The 25,910-nt window shown below is 35.4% G+C and overlaps 1 protein-coding gene across 11 annotated transcripts in view; it reads left to right on the top strand.

Moving 5' to 3' along the window:
- UBE2D3 (ubiquitin conjugating enzyme E2 D3) overlaps positions 1-21,890 on the top strand; it is a 30,186-nt gene extending 8,296 nt beyond the window's left edge. For 5 of the 11 annotated variants that reach the window (XM_055587822.1, XM_055587824.1, XM_055587825.1 and 2 more), the window contains exons 3-9: positions 7,367-7,430; positions 7,502-7,551; positions 13,323-13,400; positions 14,354-14,459; positions 16,734-16,827; positions 17,251-17,300; positions 18,809-21,890. In XM_055587822.1, the coding sequence (XP_055443797.1) occupies positions 7,367-7,430; positions 7,502-7,551; positions 13,323-13,400; positions 14,354-14,459; positions 16,734-16,827; positions 17,251-17,299 (441 nt within the window). In that variant the 3' untranslated portion in view covers position 17,300; positions 18,809-21,890. Of the gene's footprint in view, positions 1-7,366; positions 7,431-7,501; positions 7,552-13,322; positions 13,401-14,353; positions 14,460-15,620; positions 15,695-16,733; positions 16,828-17,250; positions 17,301-18,808 lie in introns of all 11 variants that reach the window. The other 6 variants (XM_055587829.1, XM_055587831.1, XM_055587828.1 and 3 more) reach the window with 6 other exon arrangements.
- Positions 21,891-25,910: the final 4,020 nt, after the last annotated feature.

Genomic DNA, 25,910 nt, shown 5'->3' with positions numbered 1-25,910 from the left:
CTGCTCTTAGCCAGTATCTCTCATCCTTCTCATGTTTTACCTCTAATAGTCAATTGTCAAAAATACTGTGTCCCATGATGATGGAAGCAAAGATCTTCCTCAAAATAAACTGTAGGCTTTTGAGTCCCACATAAACAATGGTCAGACTCATTACTGCTTAATCATGTACCTCCGGATGAAAACACTCACTGGCTTAAGCTATACCTTGTTGGTTGGCTTTTAGAGAAAATTCATTGACTTATTTTTCTATGGGTTTATTTAGGCTTTTAAGGGAAAGGAGAAGCATATTTTCCCAGTGGGAGAAGGCCTGGATTCTCACACTGCCAGGTGTTCAGGTCTCAGGAGAAGCAATTCAAAGGGAAATGATCCTCAAAGGAGATTTCCCCACAAGTGCACATCATGGCGAAAAAGTGTCTTTTTTTTTTTTTATTGTACAATACATGTTTCAGCATTGTGCCCTAGTTATATTAGGGGCTTCCCAGGTGGCATAGTGGTAAAGAATCTGCCTGCCGATGCAGGAGATGCATGAGATGCCAGTTCGATTCCTGGGTCGGGAACATCCCCTGGAGTAGGAGATGGCAACCCACTCCAGTTTTCTTCCCTGGAAAATTCCACAGACAGGAGCCTGACAGGCTGTGGTCTATGGGGTCGTGAAGAGTCAGAAGCAGCTGAGTACACACACGTAAGCATACGTAGTTAATATGTTGTTGATCCATCTTAGTGCCCTTTCAAGGTGAGTGGAGCCTTTAGCTAGTGCGTGCCAAACTCCCTGCCCCCTATTTTCTATTTCAGTGGTCTTGATAGTTGGTAAAGAACTCACCTAAGTAATGCTTTTCTCTATGGTCGGGAGGTATGGTCAAAGTACGAAGACTTTGTTGGTTCTATATATGAGCTGTTCTTTCTGATTCTTGCCACTGTTCCTCTTAAACTACTAAGAAGCAAAAAGCTGACAATTGAAGTTTTTCGTATAATTTTATAAATTGTTTTTGTCTCTAAAGCCTTTGAAACCTTTAGGTTCTAAAGTCATAAGATGAACACCAAAGACAAAATAGCTTTTGAAAATTCTTTGAATAGATGCTACGTTGGAAACTGATCTCAAATCTAATAAATATGGTTCTTGCAGTGCCACAAATAATTGTTTTCTTACTTGACTTTAAAGTCCACATAACTTGAAAAATGGGTAACCTAGGCTCAATCTGAGTATAGTGAGATACAAACCAACGGTGAATAAGGAGAAACAAGAAAACACCAATTTTCTGTGTCTTGTTTAATTTGTGGCATTTATTCCTTGAGTAAAATGAAGAGTTGGGTTGGTGGGATTGAAATTTTTGTCTCCAGTTTGCAAAATACCATGTCAAAGTTATTAACTTTAAATACATCTTTGGTGCAAGGACACTTGAGAAGGTAGCCTTAAATGTATCTCTGGACCTGTTTTTTAGGTTGTCTAGTAGATAACACTACTTTGCTCTCCAACCAGTCCTGAAGCTCAGCATGTCTTACATTTGGTTTGATTCAGTCTTTGCTTTCCCCTCTTAAGGGGGCACTAATGTAAAATGGATAGAAGACCTATTTCCATTAAGATTGTAAAGGTAAAGTGATCAGTGTGTTAAGAATTTTCATCCTTGGTGACTTAAGTTTATGTTCCTAATGTTGTTATCTATTCATCTATCCTTTGTAGCAGGAGTTCCTACAATATGTGGGTGAGGATGGTCTTTGATATCCCGTAAGTTAAGTAAAAGTTATTGTGTGGGCATCTATATTAGGGATAGAGGGTCAGCAGTTCATCAGATTATTAGAATTCCTAGTCTTTGTCACAAATAATGCCATTTACATGGCTAGGAGTGTATGAAAATGTGAAGAAACTACAGAAACCAAATTTAGGATGGTCAAAAAAATTTAGGATAGTCTTGTTAACTTGTCAGGGAAAGGGAAGGGTATGTGGGGAGTACATGAAAGATCTGCAACACTTAAAATCTGAAAGGGGTATGGTAAAAGGATCTAGAAAGTCAGTCATTTCTAGTATACTATGGCTGCTGCTGCTAAGTCGCTTCAGTCGTGTCCGACCCTGTGTGACCCCATAGGTGGCAGCCCACCAGGCTCCCCCATCCCTGGGATTCTCCAGGCAAGAACACTGGAGTGGGTTGCCATTTCCTTCTCCAGTGCAGGGGAGTAGAAAGTGAAAGTGAAGTCGCTCAGTTGTGTCTGACTCTTAGTGACCCCATGGACTCAGCCCACAAGGCTAGTCCTAGGTCCATGGGATTTTCCAGGCAAGAGTACTGGTGTGGGGTGCCATTGTCTTCTCCGATAGTATTGCTAGTACATCAAAAAATTCAACCATTTGTCTTGCTCAGAAAACGATCAATGGCTTCGCATTGCCTGTGGAATAATAGTCTTTGCCATAGTGTTCAAGACTCGAAAGATCCAGCCCTGATTAACCTTTCTAGCCATATCTGCTACTTTCTTAACCTGTACCCCATTGTGTGTCTGGTATACCAAACTACAAGCGAGTTTTTTAACATCCTGTTTTCTTTCACTCCCCTGGATTTTAATTTCTCTATCTTGAATGCTTGCTTATCCCTCTATCAAGACCGAGCTCAAGTATCACTGGTTTAAACTCAGGCAAGGTTAGTGATAACCGTTTGAAAATTCACAAAGCAGTTGAATGCCTTTTAAGTATTCAGGTTATTTGAAACGTAATTTTTTATTTTTTTATATTATGTCTGCTTTCTATTAGTCTATTGGGGAAGGCATTCATGGTCTATCTTGTTATTTTCAGATGTAATATGCTTGACACCAAAAAGGCAATCTCCATATAAATGAATAAATGCTTTGGTGAAATGTGCTAATATTACGCTTTTTATTTAAAAATAGATTTTACTTAAGCTTCTGTCACTGAAAGTTTAGCTCTTTACCAGGTAAGACACATGATTTCTTCCTGGTTCTCTAGTTTGATTTTTCAGCTTTGCTTCATTTATGTTTCTTACACATGTTACAGCCAGATTAAAGCAGTACATTGTATTTTCATGGGATAAATGTGTATAATAGTAATAGAACCCAGGTAGCACTCTGCTTAAGATGGTTATCTCTCTTTTTTTGTCCCCCTACTTATTGGATTTGTTAGGAGAAAACTGGAATAGTTAACAATCAAAACAGTAACTGTAGGAATTAGAGCAGGCTACAGCCTTAGGAACTGAAATTGCATATCTGTATGCCAAGTGCGTCTTTTTTAATCTCTGCTGCCCAATGTGGCCTCTTTTTCTTTGGATTCATCATGTAATTTCAGGGCTTGTGCCTGCCAATAGCTCTGGGTCACATCCCTGCAGCTCCTGATTAGAGAAGGAAGGAAATGACCTTTCCAGTTTTTAGCTTCAATTTGAAAACTCTCCGGTAGGGATAGAGGGACAGACTGATACAATCAGGTTCTAGCTTGCATTATTTCCAGCTCTGAGCTAACCACGGAAGCTGAAGGTATGAAATTCTATGATTATCCTTTCTGAATAGTTGGTTAATGGTAACCAACAATCACCCAGCACTACAATATACGTTTAGAGTAAGAGAAAAACATTTCCAGAAAGGGAAGGTGGTTTGAGCACACCTTTAAAATGCTGCATAGAAGAGCACCTGAGATGACTTTCTAAGCTTTTCTCATGTTTTTTCACTGCTCAGATACTTTTATGTTTTAGTGTCATGAGAATTATTTGGTATCTTTGAAGTAGGTCCTTGTCTTTATGTAAAAGGTATTTTGATCCTTAAAGTTCGGATGTTAAAGTGGATTTTGGTACATAAGTTAATTGGCCAAATAATAGATCTTTGAGTATTAAGAGATGTCTTAGTTATGGAGAACTTGGAACATAAGGCATTTACAAATTATCTGAGGGGAGAAAGATCCTGAAATTATGGGAGTGAAGAGCTGAAATTCAGTGCTAACTTTTCCTGAAATTGTTCATTAACTCTAAAGGAGTGAATACTAACACATAAAGGCTTGGTGATTCAAAGATGTCCCTGTGCAGGAAAACTGTTTCAAAATATCTTCTTAGGCTTTTTTCATAAAATGTGCAACTTTTAACAGGATATAGATATATTCCAGGTCAACTGTAGATTCCTGAATTTTATTATGAAGTGGTTTCAGCATCACTTCAGTAATGTGTTTAAGTACATAAAAGTACATGATTTGGGGTAGATCTGTGTAAGAAACTAATGTTAGTAATATTTGAATGCAAATGCTTACTAGACATTTTTAGATAGAACTGCATGAAATTGCAGTTTCTGTAGTTCAGAAAAGGTCAAGTATTAACAATTTTGTGTGATTCAACCTGGGCTTCCAGGTGGCACTAGTAGTAAAGAATCTGCCTGCCAGTGTAAGAGGCATAAGAAACTGGGGGTTCGATCCTCTGGGTTGAGAAGATCCCCTGGAGGAGGAAATGGCGGCTCACTCCAGTATTCTTTCCTGGAGAATCCCCGTGGACAGTGGAGCCTGGCAGGCTACAGTTCATGGGGTCACAAAGAATCAGACACGACTGAAGTGACTTAGCACACACGCACGCAGTCTGGTAAAATGGTTTCTTTAAAACCGCATCCACAAATAGTCCCTGAATTGCTGACCTGTTATTACTAATGTATATTGTAGCATGAGCCAGACAGTTGCTAGATGATTATGTTATAGACAACTAAGCATAATCACACAGGCAAAAGATTGAAATGAGCTAAGGCTATAATAATGTAGCCTATTTATAAAGCAGATTTATTTTGTTTAATAAATGAGCCACCTATCCAAGAAATCTTGCCTTCCAGATGGGTAGTCTGCTTACTAAGTACCTAATACATTAAATACCAGATAGTGTGCTAGAGTACTTTTACCTAATTCATCCCTTCAAAACTTCTGTAAAATAGGCATTTCTATTTTAGAGTGAGGAAATAACGCTAGGACATAGTGGGTCTAAATTGGATTAAAAGTGAGACTCCACTATGATCATGTTGAGGGAGGAACATATTCATCGTTCTTATTTCATGTTGCTGTGTTTGAGCATTTGAGTTGTATGCACAAGTTTGTATTTGGTTTTAGTAGCATTTTTGTGTTAATTTATTGTCGTATAGGAAAGCGGTGAGGGTGGTTCAGAATAGGTACATTTTTAACCTTAAAATAGACTTTTTTGGACCCTTATGGTCTTTAAGAGGAAATCAGACTGCCTAGGTTTCTGATTTATCTTTTTTTTCATTGAACCAGTTAAAAGAACTTGTTAAAGAAGTTTGAGACATGGAAAAAAATTCTCTTCATATCAGTTAGACTATACTGGATTCCTAACTACAGTGCTTTATGGGAGTTAATCTGGCCTATGACAGAGTCATCTGGATAGTTGATTAGTTCAAGTTGCCAGCATTATTTATTTTTCTCAAAAAAAAAAACTATGGTTCAGTTCTAAGCTAAAGGGGTGTGTGTGCGCGTGTACTTGGTTATGTCTGACTCTTCAACCAGTTGACTGTATAGCCCACTAGGCTCCTCTTTCCGTGCTTAGTTTCACTTGTGGGGTTTTTTGTTTTGTCTAGCTTTAGCTATTTGCTTAACTCTGGGATAAGGGCTTCTGTTGTTCCTACCCTTCAGAATCAAAGTGTTTAGAATTAATTTTCTCAAATATGTTGAACATATGAAGTAAATTTACATAGGCAACTGTAAAGGTCTGATCTGAACTTCTCGTCCATCTTCTTAAAGTTGACTCCTGGCATTCCCTGGCTGTCTTGATAAACTTAAAAGTAGTTGTAGTTTAAGTTTCAGAAGCAAGTTGGCAAAGTGTCTATCAAGGCACTTTTTTGTATAACTTAATACATGTACAGCACAATAATTCTACATGTATAGTGCAAAATGATTACTCTTAAGGACAATTCTTTATTGACACTTTTTTTTTTAAACTGGAATGAATCTAAACTCACATTTCTAAACAGTTGACTGTTTTCTGAAGTGCATTATTTTGACCACGTAGTAAAGTCCATTATTGTCCATGTGTGCTCAGTCACTAAGTCGTGTCCCACTCTTTGTGACTCCATGGACTGTAGCTTGCCAGGCTTCTCTGTCCATGGAATTTTTCAGGCAGGAATACTGGAGTGAGTTGCCATTTCCTCCTCCAGGGGATCTTAGAGGGTCTATAAATCCCTATGCTGTAGAAATTTACATACTGGTATAGAGAGATAAGGCTGTATCATAAATTTTTTTAAAACTTGTAAAAACAGCTTTGTTTTCTTATAAGATTATCCCTATGGGTTATACACAAGTCATGGAAGGGCTAGATACACTTTGGGAATTAAGGTCAAATGGAATTGTGGAAGCTCTGTATTTTGCTATGTGCAAACCACTTTTCTACCTAGAAAGATGGATTGTTCCAGAGTTACACTCAATGTTGAGTGAAAGACAAGGTGTTGAGTATAGGGATAAGGAGATCAAACCAAAAAGGATACTTACCTAGCCCCATGAGAGATTTTTAAGGAGAAAATGTGGTCATTGGGTAGTGTGCTTCAGAAAAAACAGTATATAAGAAAGTAGACGGTGATTAAGATAGGGCCTGTGAGATGGTCTGAAAGTTCAGCAATAATATGAATGTTGAAAACTGCCCTAAGTTCTTAACCTAGAGAAGTATCAGATTACAACATTTTCATTTTGTAGGACAGCTTTTGTTCATGTACAGGCACACCTTGAAGATAATGAGGGTTTGGTTCCAGATGACTAAAATAAAGCGAATATCACAATAAAGCAAGTCACACGTATTTTTTATTTTTGGTTTCCCATTGCACATAAAAGTTATGTTTACTATAGTCTGTTAGGTATATAGTAGCATTATGTCTTTAAAAATGTACATACGTTCATTTAAAAATACTGTATTACTAAAAAACACTAATCATCTGAACCTTGAGCAAGTTGTAATCTTTTTTCTTTAACTGACAGAGGGTTTGAAATAGTGCAAGAAATTATCAAAATATGGTACAAAGACAGAAAATGAGCAAGTGCTTATAGAAAGAAGGCCCTGATAGCCACAAACCTTCAGTTTGTTTAAAAACAAAACACCCTCCCAACCCCCACACAGTATCCATGAAGCATACAACAAAACAAGGTATGCCTGTGATGAAAATTCATATCAGTGTGTGTGTATGCTTCCATGACCCTTAGCCAAGATGATTGTTCTGGTATGCGTCTATAAAATAACTATGCCTAGTGTGTCCCAGGAACTGGACTAGGGTTGGTTATGTTTTCATTTCTTACGGAATGTATTGTTGATGTAAATTGTGATTATATGTCCCTTAAAGAATGGTGTGAAAATAACAAAGCAGATGACTCTTTCTGTTACGGTCTTATGACCCAGCATTTTCTGTCTTGGTGTAGGAACTTAGTGATTTGGCCCGTGACCCTCCAGCACAATGTTCTGCAGGTCCAGTTGGGGATGATAGTAAGTAATTTTCAAGTTTGATTTTTACCATTAGTTTCAAAAAAGCTTGTATATTTTTAGACAATAACAAGAGTATTTTCTTTTTCTAGTGTTTCATTGGCAAGCCACAATTATGGGACCTGTAAGTACTGATAATGAAAAGCAAAGATTTAATTAACAACGCAGCATTAATCTAGTTTGTAATTTTTAACTAACTCTTTATAGCTTTATTTCATTACATTGTAATTCTATTTGGGATATGCCATAATTGTATTGCTTTTGAAAGAAACTAGTCATTTGTTAAGTACAGTATTCCCTGGGTTCTATGTTTAGCATTTCTGTGACCTGTCAAATATCTGTTCTAATTTTCCCTCATAGCAATGTAAAGTATTGTCACAGAACTTCCTGATTTACAGAGCCAATTAGTTTTCTGACCATATCATGGTGTTCTCAGAGACTCTCAATGTGTAACTGCCTAAAATCTAGCTTAATTGTATTATTTTGATATTTTGAGTTTTACTAGAACTTTAGTTTCATATAAAATTTGAATATTTTTAGGTAGAAAGTGATATTTTGAATACAGCAAAATTCCTTTCTATCCTGGGTAGATAAGAAACTGTATTGCTGGATAATTGAATATTCAGAATTATGGATACCATCTAAGAATTTCACAGAATTAGAGCGCAGTAAAACATCTTGGGGTAAGACTGTATCTTGCACAATACTTAACATTTTTTTTAACTTGGAAGGCACGTGAGGATTTCTGTTCTGAGTTGTGTGTTTGTTACTGAATTTTCTGCTTTCTTACCCCTTTTGGTATTTTAATTTCACTATAAATGGCAATAATGTACTAGGTAAGATATTAAGTAGTTCATAATTATAAAAGAGGAAATACCCTTGAAAAGTTAGCCAGAGGGTGGGTTGGATTAGCACATGTTTATTTAACAGTTCTGATTATAAAAAAGATGGAGGGGGATATTTTTAATAGTTTAAAGTATGTCTGGATTATCCTAATGAAAACTACAGAGTCAGGATTGTTTCCAGTTACCTCCAGGTATATTTTTACTGTTTTAAGTGCTTGCTTTTGTCTAATTGGTAACAAAACTGTGATCTGCCACTGCTCTGTGTTTCCCACCCCCTTTAAATATACATATTTATGTGACTCATGGCTGACCCAGTTTGGCAGTGTTTTTATTTTTTATCTGCACCGCATGACTTGGGGGATTTTATGATTTCCCCAGCTAGGGATTGAACCCGTGCCTCACTGCAGTGGAAGTACTGTGTCTTACCACTGAACCACCAGAGAATTCCTGACCCACACAATGTTTTAAAAGTTGACAGTCTTCACATAAAAGCCTCCTGACTAGGCTTAGGATGGAATAGCAAGTGGCTTCCTTTTTTTCAGATGAGATGTGTGTATCTGCCACAGTCTACCAAGTCCACTTCGGCACTTAAATTTGCAACTTGTAGAATTTTCCCGTTATAGATCACCAGTTTTCAAAGCACAGAGTTCAGTACAATGCCTTGCCATATCTGAACCAAATAAAACTCACCTTTGATTCAGAGGTGCTTTAAGATACTCTCATGAAAATGAGTTGTCAGTACTAATAAAGCATGAAAGAGTTGGTAGTCAAGACTTGTGATTGGATGGTGTGTGTAATAAACCAGTTCTTTTAAACCAGTGTTATGTTTTTCTGCTTGATTTTTGAAACTGCTTTTTTATTTATTCCCTTCCAAAAGTTCACCTTTAGTAAATCAAAGTGAAGCATAATTGAGGAGCTCATTAGTAGTCTTCCATAGAATAGGAGATTGCTTATCTGAAAAAATTTTGGGGTGTTTGATTTGCTTTTATTTCCAGGAAACATTTTTCATATATTTCATATATATACTTCAGATTATGGTTATTTTTTGCTAATTTTTTTTCCAGCAACCTGTTAATATAAAGGATAGCAATTTTCTTCTTTCAAAAACAAATATTTTATTTTCAGAACTCTACCCCTGATTAACAAGAGCAAAAATTATATTTATACCATAATAACAAGAGTTCTGCTTTAGTAACATTAGCCTCTGAAATTTACTGGTTTTCTACGGAAGTTAATTCTCATTGTTTGACAATATCAGGAATGAGTCAAAAGTTATAAAAACTCACCCAAAATGCAGATCTTAATCGTGCTTCATAAGTAAGCACCTAAGTTTCAATGTCAGCTTGTACATGGTTAAGTTACCCTTACTATTAAGTATATCAATGAAACAAACCATGTTACTTTGACTTTTGACTGCATCTTTGTGACAAAACATCACAGTTTGATTAGATAATTTTATTTTGTTAGTAGAGTTACTGTTGGATTTTGGTGGAGTATAGTAAGGAAGTGCTCTTGATGATTGAGCAAAAACACATGATTCTTAAAACCTGTGTGCTACCTTATTCTTTCTGAAGACAAGAACTTTGGATCACACATACTGATAAAGCTTTGAAAGAATTGGCAGACCATTGCTAGTTACGTGGTGTTTAAATTTTGTTGGTTATTTTGTACTACGGGAAATTTCTGTAACAAATTGATGCAGTGAGAAGAAGCTTAATTTCCTTACCTATTTCTGATATTTCTGTGCTTGCTTTTTAAAATTGGGAATGGAGCTGTTAGAAGGAATTTTGAAGTTATTTTGAGAACCACAATAACTTCATTCTACCTAATCTAAGATAAATAGCCATTCACATAATGTGTATGTGAATAATGTAATTGTTGGCAGCCTGAGCAGAATCAGCTACAAAAACTATCTGAAGTAAAATATTTGGTCCATATGAAATGTTTTATTGTTACACAGGGGTGAATTTTTCAGTTTATGTTGACTATTACGTTTTCCCTGCAAAGGCTAATAATACATGAAAACTCATCTTTAGTACCTTACTCTTTAAGGAGCTGTATAGCGTAAGAGGAAAATTAAATGTTAAATTTTTGTTGAATAATAGTAACTATACAGAGCAAGATATTTTAAAAGGGCAGCCAGCAGTTTGGACTCAAGGGAGGACTGTATTATTTACCTTTTGAAAAACATTTAAGCATCAGATGGACCTTACAGTATAGGTAGGATCCTGTGGGTAAGGAAGAATATTCCAAGTGTAGGGGAAAGAAATATGAGAAAAAGGAAATGTGAAGCATTATTTACTGTGAAGTAAGAAATGTATTCTGGAGAGGAGGTGAAAGATGAGACTAGATTGTTGGAAACCAGATCATTAAAGCACGGGAATTTGAACTTCAGTCTTGGCAAGCTGTGCTTGATTTCAAGCGGGAGTTAACTTTTATCTTGAAAAGACCACTTCAGCATTAGGGTGAGGCATAAATTGGAGGGGAAAACCAGAGTGAAGGCAGGAATACCAGTAGTAAACCATTGCCATAATGTAGACAGAAGTTAGTAAGATTTTGAGCTAAAGCAGTGGATACAAAGGAGAGGACTCCAGTTCAGAAGACTATTACGGATTTTTGAGATTTGGTATCTACTAAGAGAAGATGGGGAAGAAATCAATGATGAGATCCTAGTTTGTGGCTTGGCTATTGTGGTTTCAGTTTTTGTGACATCTGAGTAGAACATACTCAATAGGCATTTGAATATATGTCCTAGAAGGAATAACTATACTAAAGATAGATCCTAGAATTACCAAAATAAGTGTGGGACCGGAGATAGAAGCAGAATATCAGTATATCATAGTTGCCTTAGGGGAAGAGTACAGACAGACACTGAGGGAGGAGCAGTTTGGACTAATTGTAGCAAAACCAGGGTAGAAGGTTTCTTAAGAAGAGATCCGTTATGTATTCATCTCTAAGATTGGCTCAGTTTGTTTATCAAAGTATTCCTTTTTGTTTTTCTTGGTATATTGTTTGATTTATGGTAAATTCAAATGTAGAGCCTTAGTTTTTAGGTGACATGTTTTGGTTGTCTTTAGATCGTGTATTGTTTTTACCAGTTTTTACTCTTTGCTGGAGTTTTGGTGTTAATTTGTAACATTGAAATATTTTCATTCTATAAGTTTTTTTTTTGTTTTTTTTTTTTTGAACAAAGATGAAATTTGATTTTGACTAAATCTATTGTTAGACTACCTTTAAGAAGCAGTCAGGTATAGTGCTTGATTGTATGAAACTTGGAATGAAAGCTTAAACAGAATTTTTGAAATTAAGCTTAATGAAAACATGTTTTCATTAAAACAGTTTACCCTTAAATTGTTAACTACTCGGTAAAAATGTATCTTCCATATGAGCCTATTTTATAAAAGGGTATGCTATTTGAAGCATCTATTTCCAATGAATAGTCATTATTTAACAATGATATGTTAATCTAATAAATTTGGATCACATTCTTGTGTCTTTGATTTTTCTGTACTTCTCAGATGCTATTTTGCAGTCTTAATGTTCTTGAATTAGAGTTTTGTAGGCATTATGAAGCAGAGGGACTTGGAAGTAGGAAAGACATTCAAATAGTAGCTCTCCCATTAAGTAGTATGTATCTTTTAACTTGATGGTCAGTAAACTGACCATTCTCCTTTAAACCCCAGGTAGATACCCTTGTTCATTTCTTCATAATAGCTTATAAAATTTCACTATATGTCTCTACCAGACTGTAGACTTACCAAGATGAGAAATTATTCTGTGTCCCTTTCACTTACCTAGTAAGTAGAATGGAGTTAGTAATTCAACTAATGTTTAATAATTTTACAGAGGGGTGGGATTAAATGAGCTGTACTACAGTGTCAGCCCTGCCAAGGTTATTTGCCTCGCATAAGGAGTGGGCATAATACAATAAAAGGTTCATAATAGCACTGTATACATCCTCACTTAAATGGAGAGGAATGGGTATTGATAATAATTCAATTACTGCAGATTTTCAGACACATTTCCAGGTTGACTCTGCATATCCAGAGGCAGTTATGCAATTCCATTTTTTAAAAAAACTCTGCCCTTAAAATCCTTGACCACATCACTTTTTATTCTTTGATACGTTGGTTTTCAGAAGACCTGGGCTTGAATCCTGGTTTTATCTTGAACAAATTGTATAGTTCACTAAGTTACTTTAAGTCCTATTTTATTTACTCATGAAATGGCAACAGTGATATCTTTTTCTTGGTATTGGTTAAATTAAATGTGGAATACTAGTAAGTTTCCCAAATGTTACTTCATACTAATGTTATATGATGTTTATTTACTGAAGAGTTTTTCATAGTCAAATTACAATGAGTAAAACATTTAAGGAGAAAAAGTACTGCTGTAGCTTGAAATTTTATATCTTCTGTTTCAAGTGTGCAAAGCAAACATCCCAAGTTTTCCAAATCTAGTAATTTTATGTATTGACTTACTATAAAGAATTTAGTGGTGTGATGTTGAAGAAAAGACTATCATGGTTTTATTAAATGAGAATTTTGAGGGGCCAATTGGGAACGATACTTCTTAGAAACTTCCTTTGTTTCTATTCTACTTCCCCTACTGAGGGGAGTTTTTCTGGTTTGGCAGTGACCAGAATAGCCTGTTAAGGTACAAGGTTGTTTGTGTATATGACTGTCATTAGAAGAAATACTCAACAAATATATGAAAACTGTATTTTCAGATTATAATTTGATACATTATTATGTAGACTTCATTGTTAACTACTTTATGAGAACTAGGATCTAGAACCTTGTTTTTCTGAATAGTTTTTCTAAAATTCTTAGACTTCATGTAAAACAGGATCTAAATTACAATTCCTTATTCTATAGTAAATATTGTGATTTTTCACTAATAAGAACTTTATCATGGAATAATTTAGACTATTGTCGTGTAAATAGGTAATTTTGCTTCATATTAGAGAAATGCTTAGAAAATAAATGTTAACATGAATTATTTAGCATCATTTTAAATAGCAGAGTTAAGCATATTTTTCTTTTCACAGAATGACAGCCCATATCAAGGCGGTGTATTCTTTTTGACAATTCATTTTCCTACAGACTACCCCTTCAAACCACCTAAGGCAAGTATTCCCCCCCACTCCGAAGTCTGTGAGTAAAGATTTGTATTTTATTCCAGAGGAATAGAACATTGGGTTCTGCATAAGTTAAGGCTAAACTAGTGTGAGTGTATAATGAATAAGAATAATTGGGGCTTGAATGCATATACTGAATTAAATCACTGATGTTGAATGCTGTTAGCCTTAGTTAAAAGAAGAGCTAAACCTGGATTTGAACTTTGTAACTGAAGTTAAGAATTGCCTTATCCTTTACGTTGCAAGGCTCAAATACACCATGTGGAAGCATTTTTCCACTTTATTGTGCTTATACAGATTTGGATCAGTAACTCTAGTGTCTTAAATACTAGCCTTCCAAATACTCACCTTCATTGTGCGTTTTCACATGTTGCTAAAAAGTATACCATATTTGTGTTGGGATTTAAGACTACAATATATTTTGGGCTTTGAGTTTGCACACACAAACTATCTTCACAATTCTGTTAAAGGTACGATATGACAGTTGCTTTAAATGAAAATACTTTTGTGATATTCAAATGTGTGTTTTATGTACAGTTGGAAATGGAGGTTCTAATACATGCTTTTGTACCTTGATGCCTTAAATGAGCTAGTCTGTATGCTTTGGTCTACATCGGAAAGTTTCTAATTTGTTAGTGAATCCTGAATTCCCTTAAAGTTGCTCCCTTGATACTCATGCTATGGTAGGGCCAAAGTTAACCTTCGAAACAACCCACCATATCACTGATAATAAAATTTTTGCCACATGGTTATATTTTCTATTTTAATTAAAAAGAAGCCCCTGAAGGATCTTGGTCAGAATATAGGTGCTTTTATGTGTATAACTTTTAGCTATTAGATTTTTAAAATTTTTAACTATTTTAAGTGTAGCTACAGTTTTTTGTCAAAGTTTACAATGCTTGTTTTTATTTGGAAAAAATAAAGTTGTTTTTTTATTTTAGGTTGCATTTACAACAAGAATTTATCATCCAAATATTAACAGTAATGGCAGCATTTGTCTCGATATTCTAAGATCACAGTGGTCTCCTGCTTTAACTATTTCTAAAGGTAAAATACTAGCGGCTTTGATTTTTCTAATAGTTAAAGGTGTTTCATTTTTGAGCTGACTTACCTAAGTATTTTTATAATGCCAGCTTTTTGATAAAGATGGGGAAAGGAACAAGAAGTTACATCCTTTTTGCTTTTAGCAGTATTGATTAAAGATTTTGTGGGAAGAAGTTAACATTCAGATGGAGGGGGACATTATTTGCAAATAACAATAGCAGCATTTAATAGCTTTCTTAGTATATTTTTCAATCCCAAGCCACTTGTACATCTCACTCACTCGTTGCCATTTAGCAAAAGTGGTATACCTAAAGTTAACAGAGCTTTTGAACTTCAGGTTTCTTATGGGAAAATTCTGCTTTCATTTTCCTGTGTTTCTTATTTTTTAGATAAAAAACCTTTTTAAGAAACCTTTAGTTAAGTTTTCATGTATCATGGTAGGTTGTTTCCTACCTAATAATAGTCTAAAATTCATAGTCTTGAGAAAGGTCTCTATATATCTGCTCTTCTACTTTAATAGGGATCCGTTGTGTGGCATCTTTAATAGGTTGTCTGGTTTCCACATTGATGTTCCAGATGGAGATGGAATATCTCTCCATCTCTTTCAAACAACTCTGGTGGCTTTTATGTCACTTTTACCCCACAAATAAAAATCACCTACCACAAAGCTACTTAATGAGAAGGAAGTCTGCCTTTTAGTGATTTTCAGTTTTTGATGCTGGCTTATTAGGATTCCTTAATACACAAAATGAGTTTTTAATGTTGCTTATTATGACTGTATTTCAGAAATTTGAGGATAGCAGCTAACTCTTAAGCATTCTTATTTTTTGGCTGAATAGTTAATGTAGCATTCCCCAGATTATTTCTTGAAATAGTTAATAGTGTTTTACAAAAAGTTTTATTTTTAGAAGTATGGTAAATGCAAACTGAAACAGGTTTCGTTTGTTCATTCATTTGTTAAGTCAGGACATCAAGCCTTTTGTGTCCTTGTACAGTGCATTTGAATCTCTTTGAAGGGACTGTCTAGCATTCCCAGAATTTTGTTTGATTAATCAGAAACACTTTTGTGTGGGGAGTGGGGACAATTTGGGTAAATGCTGCTGTCGTTCTTTTAGGTGCAGCATTATTTCAGGCCCATTTTTCACCCCCCTGGATACATTCAAGTTTCTTTTCAGGTCTTTTCTTTTCTCTTAACACCAGGCACCTGGTATGAAGAAGACTTTAATACTATTTTCCAGGTTTGTTTGGTTTTACCATCATTGGGAATGCACTGTAATACTGAACACTGTTTCTGTAAATGCAGATTTAGTTTTATTTCTGATCCTGCACTTGAGTTTAAAGTTCTGTTTTCTATAATTATTTTTTTTCATGGTATTGCTATTATCTTCAAGGATTGTCATAACCACATTAAACTTTTATGTCATAAACTTTTTATAAAACTTTGCACAGTGGCACATAATTTGTATTCACAATGAATTAGATACATATTCCTAATGATGCTTTCCATCTTTTAAGTTAATGTTTCGAATAGGTTAGAGTGAGAGCTGTAGCTGAAGAGCTACTCAGTAGTAGATCTTGGTTTTTTTTTGTTTGTTTTTTAATTTAACCAAAATTCTTGGATATGGTCTCTACCTTACAAATTCTGGGAGATAAAACCTGTAGTCATTGGGGCAGTTGGATGTTTTTGTGAAACTCCCCCGAGAGTAGGACAGAAAATGGATTATTTTATCAAGCTAAACAGCTAAGCATATATTGCATAGCTGTACTCTTATTCAAAGTCCCCACCACCACCCCCCACCTCCCTCCAGCCATTACCAAGAAACTCCACTCCACTATTTGAGAAGGTTCATATAGAGAAGTCCCTGGTGGTCCAGTGGTTAGGACTCCACACTTCCACTATAGAGGATACAGGTTCCGTCCCTGGTCAGGCAACTAAGATATCCCGCATTCAACGTGGCATAGCAAAAGAAAAGGTAATATAAATTAATACGGCATCATTTCACTATCTCAGAACTTCTGAATTTGGCAGATTTTTGTATCTAGTCAGTAAACTAGCTAACAAATATATGCTAACAAATACCTATTTTTAGGATCTCTTAACTACCAGGAACTTGTCTTGTATGAATCAAAATCTCTATAAAGCTTTGTCTTATGGAAATTAAGATAGAAACTAATTCTCTTTTGAGGATTGAAGTTTATATATATTATACTTGTTTTTAAATACTTTTATTCAACCAAATTCCCAGTGGTGGGTAACAGACATTTGTTTTCTTCCAGTTCTTTTATCCATTTGTTCACTGCTATGTGATCCAAACCCAGATGACCCCCTAGTGCCAGAGATTGCACGGATCTATAAAACAGACAGAGATAAGTAAGTATGTAGTAATTTGAGAAAACAATATAAAAAGTGGCTTTTCTTAATGAGTTAGTATTATATACTTTGCTGTAAGTTGTGGCATGATGCCAAGGAGACTTGACGCTTATTTCTGGTAAGATGGTAGTTGAAATGTGCAGAAGCTAGTTATTGAAATGTGATTGGTTTTTTGTTGGTTTTTTTTTTTTTAATTTCTTAGGTTATGTTTTCTTTTTCTAACATGTTCAGCAGTTTATCACTTTTAAGTTTGAGGAAGAAAGGTGTTTTTTCTTCACCCCAATCACATTTAAAACGAGAAAAATATTGGTACTATTGTAAAAATTTGGTCTAAATATTTTATATATTGAATTCTTTATGTACAACTTTACCATTATAATTTCCGTATGTTATAATTAATGCTCAGTATACTTGTTCAATTAGGTACAATAGGTTAGCAAGAGAGTGGACAGAGAAATACGCTATGTTGTAGGGTAAGAGGATCTGCACAATATGGTGCGCTTATTCATGGTACTGCCAGCACATGAGTGCTGCATGCGTTAAGGCACTATATTAACTAACCAAAGGTAACTGATGTGGCAGTTTCTGAAAACTGTACACTTAACTGCTTGATCTCTGTTTAGCGTGAAAGTATACCCAGCAGTCATTATTGCTTGAGAGTATTTTTGCATGGCAAAGCAGAGTTTATATAGCACCAGTAAGAAATGAAAATTTTAGTATCTTTTTCAAACTACTATAGTATTTAAATTTTAACTTTTAAAATTGGTATATTTTAAACTTCAATACTATATGGAATGTGGTAACTTAGTTAAAATTTTGCCAAGAGATAATAATGTAAGGGATAAACACTTTTTAAAGCCTCACTATCTATACTAAATGTTCATTACTGACAAGCATGCATTAGTGATAGCTATACTTTGTGGCTACCTGTATGCTAAGTGAAACCTTTGCTTTAAAGTGCTGGCTTTACGAGAGGTATCCTTAAGTGAGGTAACCACGAATTGGTAGAGAAAGAACTTAAAGTTAGAAAAATGGTTGAACTATGTTTAGTTCTCGGTTTGAAACGAAGTTAATATTTTTATAGAGGTCAAACTGTAAATATAAATCAGTTCTATGTCCTTTTAGATATTCCTTTCTTAAGGTTATCACTGTAATTTTTGTTCTGGTAAGTAGCCTGTGGCATGGTAGTAATAGGGAGAAATTGATAGCATTTTATCAATATTAGTGATCTTCCTCAGCAGGAAATATCCTTGCTTGTGTATGAATTACCTGTTGATCATGTTAAACAAAGATGCCCCCACTTGTACTCCTCCTAGTCTCATCCATCAGGTCTCAGGTGGGGTTTGTTCATTGCCAGTCGCCACCCTTTAACAGGTGATTTTGATTAGCACATGTAACTCACAGCCCACCTCCTCTTGAACATTACTGCTTTTTTATCATCTTCCCCAGTGTCTGAATCTTCTACCTATGCTGAAGTCTCAAAGGCATTTTCTCTTTTAGGTAATATCCATTATCATGAAGTCCAGGATTCAGATAAAAATGTTTATTAGTTCATTGCCCAGTCTGGCTTTCATGGGAGTTTCTATAGATCTACAGATAAGTGCACTATTCTGATAATAGGTCCATGGCAAATTGTAAAAAAAGGTTAACATTTGTTGGAATGTATACTAATTGTAAAATTTCTAATAGACCAGTAGCTCAGTAGTAGGAGAGAAAAAAGGTCTTTGATTTCTGCTAGCCTATCTATATGTTTATTATAATATTACTTTGAGTGATTAGGACACTCACTGTATTGAAGCATAAGGGTCTTGTTTCCTACAGTGCTTTGAGTACCAGTGCTTTTTCTTCCTTGTTGGCTTTATCCTAATCATAGCCATTAAAGATGACTCCATGATAAGTCTAGAAATAAAATACTCTTTCCTTACCTTTTAAGTGTTAAGAATTATTTTAAATTTTTAAATAACATCTTTTTTATTTACAGGTACAACAGAATATCTCGGGAATGGACTCAGAAGTATGCCATGTGATGCTACCTTAAAGTCAGAATAACCTGCATTATAGCTGGAATAAACTTTAAATTACTGTTCCTTTTTTGATTTTCTTATCCGGCTGCTCCCCTATCAGACCTCATCTTTTTTAATTTTATTTTTTGTTTACCTCCCTCCATTCATTCACATGCTCATCTGAGAAGACTTAAGTTCTTCCAGCTTTGGACAATAACTGCTTTTAGAAACTGTAAAGTAGTTACAAGAGAACAGTTGCCCAAGATTCAGAATTTTTAAAAAAAAAATGGAGCATGTGTATTATGTGGCCAATGTCTTCACTCTAACTTGGTTATGAGACTAAAACCATTCCTCACTGCTCTAACATGCTGAAGAATCATCTGAGAGGGAGGGAGATGGATGCTGAGTTGTCACATCAAAGGAAGCAGCATTATTCTAGCAGCATCCATTCTTGTTTAAGCCTTCCACTGTTAGAGATTTGAGGTTACATGATATACTTTATGCTCATAACTGATATGGCTGGAGAATTGGTATTGAATTTATAGCATCAGCAGAACAGAAAATGTGATGTATTTTATGCATGTCAATAAAGGAATGACCTGTTCTTGTTCTACAGAGAATGGAAATTGGAAGTCAAACACCCTTTGTATTCCAAAATAGGGTCTCAAAACATTTTGTAATTTTCATTTAAATTGTTAGGAGGCTTGGAGCTATTAGTTAATCTATCTTCCAATACACTGTTTAATATAGCACTGAATAAATGATGCAAGTTGTCAATGGATGAGTGATCAACTAATAGCTCTGCTAGTAATTGATTTATTTTTCTTCAATAAAGTTGCATAAACCAATGAGTTAGCTGCCTGGATTAATCAGTATGGGAAACAGTCTTTTGTAAACGCATAGCTGTTTTTTGTATATACTGTTGGGATTTGCCTCATTGTTTGACATCAGAGATGATGTAAAGTTCAAGAGAGTGAATATTTTGCCATGTTCAGTTAAAAGTGCGCAGTCTGTTACAGGTTGACACATTGGTTGACCTGATTTATGCAGAATTAATAAGCTATTCAGATAGTGTAGCTTTAGTATGCTGCACATGATACTGGCAGCCTGGGAGTTCATAGATGGACTTGGGACCCAGCAGATTTGAAACATGTATATGGAGTTTAAGAAATTTATTTTCCAGGTGCAACCCCCATCTAACTAAATTTTTTCTTCACCTTGTACGCTTGACAGCTGAAAAGACCATAACATGGGAGTAATAATGGGTCACAATTTACAAAATAAAGTACTGTTTTGGTGTGGGAGTTGTCATGAGGCTATGTTGAAGTGACTTTAACCATGTGGGATATTGAGTTTTTTTAATGGATTGAATATCCATTAAAATGGATTTGTTCTGCCATTTACATTAATGAGCATTTAAATGCAACAGATACCATTTCAGGTGACTTAACATGAATGAATAAAAGTCAATGCTATTGGATTATTTTTTGTTTGACAAGTGCAATCTGTGCCACTTAATGTAACTTCTGTAGTAACAAGGGCATTATCATTCTTCACCCTTTCTAATTCTGACCCTATAGTTTTATTAATTTTTCCTAGTTTCTTTGATTTGTCCATTGCTTTCTTATGGTCCTGTATTCAATTTCTAGCACATCTGTGACTTTTCTCCACTTACACATATTTGCACTGCTTACACTTATGTGCAATCTTACTCCTTGTCTGCACACAGATGTGGAAAGCTAGATATAAAATAAATGTTAAAGCTTGATTTTTATAAACATTTTAATATGTAGTTTGGACATGATTTATTGAATTAAGGTTCTTTAAACTGAAAGTGAAATGCATGCCTTCCGAAAATGTTTTGGCTTTGTTAATTCTGTAATAAGCATTTCATTGAGAAATATCAATCCAGTTATACCATTTTCCAATGAGTGAATTTTTCATTCTATCTTTGCTTTAAAAATAACTCAAGGGTACATATTCTACTGTTAAAACTGTGTTGGATTCAAAGTACAAATAAGTAAGATACCTCCACAAGGTAAGAAACTTTTTGGCTCTATTTTTAGGATAATTACAAGATTCCCTCAAAATAATAGCTTTTATAGTAGGCATATCATTTCTTGAAAACCAGCAACGAATAAAATATTTGTCAGAGCTGGATTCTACTTGGCTTTCAAATTGACCTTTTTAGCTACAGATAACCCTTAAGTTTTTATAGAGATAACTTCCTGAAGCTGTTGTCATAATGATTAATAGATGTGTCCAGTTCTCTGTATCTTTGACTTGATGCTTTCTATATTTCCTATGTCACTTCTAAGGGAACAAGCCATAAAGGCTTCTCCAGGTTTAACAGAACAGTAAAAGTACCTGGAAAACCAACATTTTTGAATGTATGAACACTGGACTTGAGATCATCTGCAGTGAAACCTTCTAAAGAATCCAAGAATTTGTCCTTTCCCCCATATATACTAATAGTGCCATGTATAGCACTGAAATGATGATTAACATTAAAAATTGATTTTGGTTCTTCCTGTTTCTTACATCTTTTAATGCATAATTCAGTTTTAAATTATGTTTATCTTAACCTGTGAGGATTATAGTCCAGTTGACGTAATGATAAATTACATTTTAAGTGACTCATTCCTGGGCAAGTTTGCAATGTGATAATCAGATTTAAAAGAAACTACTTGGCTTTCTTGTGTGGGTGTACTCACAATTTTTTAAAAGTATGAACCACAGTTAACTGGTGGTCTCAGGGGTAGTGAAACACTCACTTTTTTTTTTTTTTTTTTTTAATGATTTAGTTGACATCCTTCAGATATTGACCATCCTGTGTTAGTGATTTTGGAAGTGACTCAGATTAGCCATGTTTTGTGTTGGCGTAACAAAACTGTTAAATGATTGTTGATTATAGTTTTAAGTGAATTTGTCTCTATTTTATGAGGAACCCAGTGCAAGTCACTAAATATTGTCTAATACTGACATCGGCATAACACTTGTAATAGCTAAGGTTAACTGAGCTTAAAGAATTGTTACCATTAAAGTCTGTGTTTAAAGACACTCTGGTCTTACTTGGTAATTCCAGCTAACATGAAATTCACACTTAATGTCGTGTGTGAGTTCTGTTTTGAACTTACAGTTGTAACAAAAACTGGTCTATAAAGAATTTAGGATTCTGAAAGTGTGACCCCAAGACCAGCAATATCACTATCATTTGAGAAGTTCTTTAAAATGGAAATGATCAAATCCAAACTCCAGGCCTACTGATTCAGAAACTATGGAATGACACAATGGCCTGTTTGAAGAAGCCATTAAAGTGGTCTTGGAAGTCTGTTCTTCGCTCTCCCTTGTATACACTACAGCAGAAGTACTTTGACCCTCTGATTATTTTACTCTTCTTTCATGGCTGTAAGAACATATATGCTCAAGTGTTAAATTTCTAACATACTTCATACTACTATGAATTATGCCATAGGTTGATTTACATGTTTACTTAATGTATTAATAACATCCCACAATGAACTAATTTAAGTAGCAGTCTTAACAGACAGAACTTTATTCTGGGAAATGTGATTCAACTAATAGCCAAGTAGTGTTGAAAAAGAGTAACCAGGTGCTAGAGTTTTCTGCTAAGGATTGGCTAGATAGCTAGCTGAATATGGATTTGAGCCCTGGTCATACTCGGGCTGAAGCAACTTTTGGGAGAATGAGAGGGTTGAAAGGTAAGATGTCATGTTAAGGGTGTTTGGAGTCTGAATTGAACAGATTCTAAACATACCATAAGGTAACTTAAAACTTTTTGTTCTCCCCTGGTGTAATGGAAAAATAAAAGGTAAAGATATTTGGACCAGAATTTTGAAAGGTGACAGCCTCTCCCACTCCTGAAGTGTTCTATGTTAAAAGATGAAAAAGTTCACAAAAGGCTAGGAAGCTTGCAGTTGGCTGTCCCCAGCCCCTGCCTCCAGGTTCCCAGTAAACCACTATTTCACATGCTTTCCTGCTACCCTGCTAACTACTCGTATTCCTTTCTTGGCCTCATTTTGAAAAAACAAAAAAGATTCTGATACACAGTGTTCCTCATAGTTGCTTTTTTACATGGAATATGATATTTAACATTCCATTGTTAATTCTCTCTTGCCAGGTTGTGCACGTTCTGGATGAAATAATGTGTTTTTTAAGAGTCCTCTTAATTTTTTTCTGTATTGTAGAAAATGGTTTTATGAAATAACTACTTTTCATTCTTACATACTAGTGTCTGAGCCTCTGTGTAAACTTGATTTATTGTTTACCCTGTCAAATTTGAAAATTATCAATTAAGGCCAAACAGTGAAATACTTTGATATCCCTAGTTGCTTAAGAACAGTTAAACACTACCGTATGATTATCAGCCATCACTCCTGGACACTTGGGCAGCTTCCTATTCATCCACCTCACTTTCTAAAGAATGATCGACTTGACTGCTATAGACACACGTTTCTACCTCTTGGCCTCCGTAAGTGTAAACATATCAGTTGCACTTGCCCCAAACCTAGGCATCGTTTCTCAAACTTGCAAATTAAACTTCTCTGTCAGTTCTACCTAAAACTTTTTTTCAGAATCTACCTGTTTACCACATTTCACTGCTGCCATGATGGTCTGTCTATGTGGTCTAAATCTATATTGTCCTCAGTTATTGTAAAAGCCTAAGTGGTCTCCCTTCTTTTCATTTCATAGCAATTTATCATCCATGCAACACCAGGCATATTCCTTTTAAACCATATTGGATCATGTCATCACTTTGCTCCAAACCTAATGGTTTCTCATCTCATTCAGAATAAAGGCCAAATCCTAAAAGCAGTTTACAGGCTGAAAGTGACTTCCCACCACTTCATCCCTAATAACTTTCCCACCAGCTTCCTCAGCTCAAGTCACACAGGCCTCTGCTGAGGCTTGAACACAGTGGGCTTTTTCTTACCTCAAGATGTTTGCCATCATTCTTTACCTGGGATTATCAAAGATAAAATATGGCTCGCTCTTCCTTAATTGTTAGGTTTCAAATGTCAACCTATCAGTGATTTTTCTCAACTATTCTACATAAAATCTCAACTATTCTACATAAAATACCAACAGCACTGCCACAGTAGAGTGCACCATGGTATGTTAAGTAATAACCACCTTAACATGGGGGCTTCCCCAATGGCTCAGCAGATGAAGAACCCACCTGCAATGCAGAAGACGTGGGTTCAATCCCTGGGTTGACAGGATCCCCTGGAGAAGGAAACTAGCCCAACTAATATTGCCTGAAAATTTTCATGGACAGAGGAGCCTGGCAGGCTACAATTGATGGATGCTTCTTGACTCTTAAGTATCTCGGTGAGTGGATGTCAGTATAGATGATTACACTGACCAACTCAGGTGAAAAAGCAACGAAACGCTGGAGGGAAAGCACTTTTTGTAAAAAACATAAATGTTATTAATCTCTCAAGCCCAAACCAAATTGAAACCAGGAGCCCAAAAGAAGCAGGCTATAATCAGAAACTAGCTAGCATCTTAAGAACACCTGAAGAATCAAATGAAGACTCGTATATTTTCATTTTCATGACTCTGGCAAAGCCCAGAATACATCCAAAGAGTGGTGTCAATTAGGAAAAACCCATCCCAAATACGGACAGATGAGTTTGCATGTCTATCTTCATTCTTTGTGGCAGGAGAATGTTCTCTTAGAGTGTGTAATAATGGTTTGACTTTGTGAAAATTTGCAGCTCTAAATCTTACTACGTGGATAGTCTGAAAACCCAAGCAGAACATTTTTAAAAGTTGTTCCAAATCAGCAACTTGGTACTGGTGGAAGTAAATAAATACTCTGTAGGGACTCAATAATAGCTCACAGTTAAAAACCAGAAAGTAAAGTACAACAGAACTTAGTACTGTATCATGAGTAGGAACTGATGTGCAAAAGTTTCAGACATTAAAAACATCAAGTCATACAAACTAAAATTTTCTTCCTTTCCAGATGACAGAAAAATCAATATAAATTATTGGAGCTAATAATTGAATTTAGCAAAATTACAGGATACAAAATCACAAATTAGTTGTACTTTTTTTTTTTTTTTTGGCTGAGCTGTGCAGCTTGCATGATCTCAGTTCCCCAACCAAGGGCTGAACCTGGGCCTTGGCAGCAAAAGCCTGAAATCCTAACCATTAAGCTGACAGGGAACCCAGTTGTATTTCTACTATAAGTAGCAATGAAGAATTACAAAATGAAATTAATAAAATAATTCCATTTATAACATCAAAAATAATAAAATAGGAATAAATTTGACCAAGGAAGCAGCAAAACTTGTATACTGAAAACTACAAAATATTTCTAAAAAAATTAAAGTCCTAGATAAATGGAAAGACATCCAGTGTTCCTGTATACAGGTCAAGAAGCAACAATTAGAACCAGACATGGAACAACTTCATGATTCAAACTTGGGAAAGGAGTATGTAGGACAAGGCTGTATATTCTCACCCTGCTTATTTAACTTATATGCAGAGCACATCATGCGAAATGCTGAGCTAGATGAAGCACAAGCTGGAATCAAGATCACCGAGAGAAATACCAACAACCGTCATAGGTATGATAGGTACGCAGATGATAACACTCTAATGACAGAAAGTGAAGGTGAACTAAAGAGCCTCTTGAGGGTGTAAGAAGAGAGTGAAAAGCTGTTTAAAACTCAGCTGTTTAAAACGAAGATCATAGTATCTGGTCCCATCACTTCATGGCAAATGGAAGCGGGGAAAGTGGAAGCAGTGACAAATTTTATTTTCTTGGGCTCCAAAACCACTGCAGATAGTTGACTGCAGCCATGAAATTAAAAGACACTTGCTCCTTGGAAGAAAAGCTATGACCAACCTAGAGAGCATATTTAAAAGCAGAGACATTACTTTGCCGACAAAGGTCAGTCTAGTCAAAGCTATGGTTTTTCCAGTACTCATGTATGGATGTAAGAGTTGGAGCATAAAGAAGGCTTAGTGCAGAAGAATTGATGCTTTTGAATTGTGGTGCTGGAGAAGACTCTTGAGAGTCTCTTGGGCATCAAGATCAAACCAGTA

The sequence above is a fragment of the Bubalus kerabau genome, chromosome 7 (genome assembly GCF_029407905.1).
Source record: "Bubalus kerabau isolate K-KA32 ecotype Philippines breed swamp buffalo chromosome 7, PCC_UOA_SB_1v2, whole genome shotgun sequence".
Taxonomy (NCBI): Eukaryota; Metazoa; Chordata; class Mammalia; order Artiodactyla; family Bovidae; genus Bubalus; species Bubalus kerabau.
The sequence above is the reverse complement of the archived record's forward strand: the minus strand, read 5'-3'. Positions and strand labels throughout refer to the sequence as shown.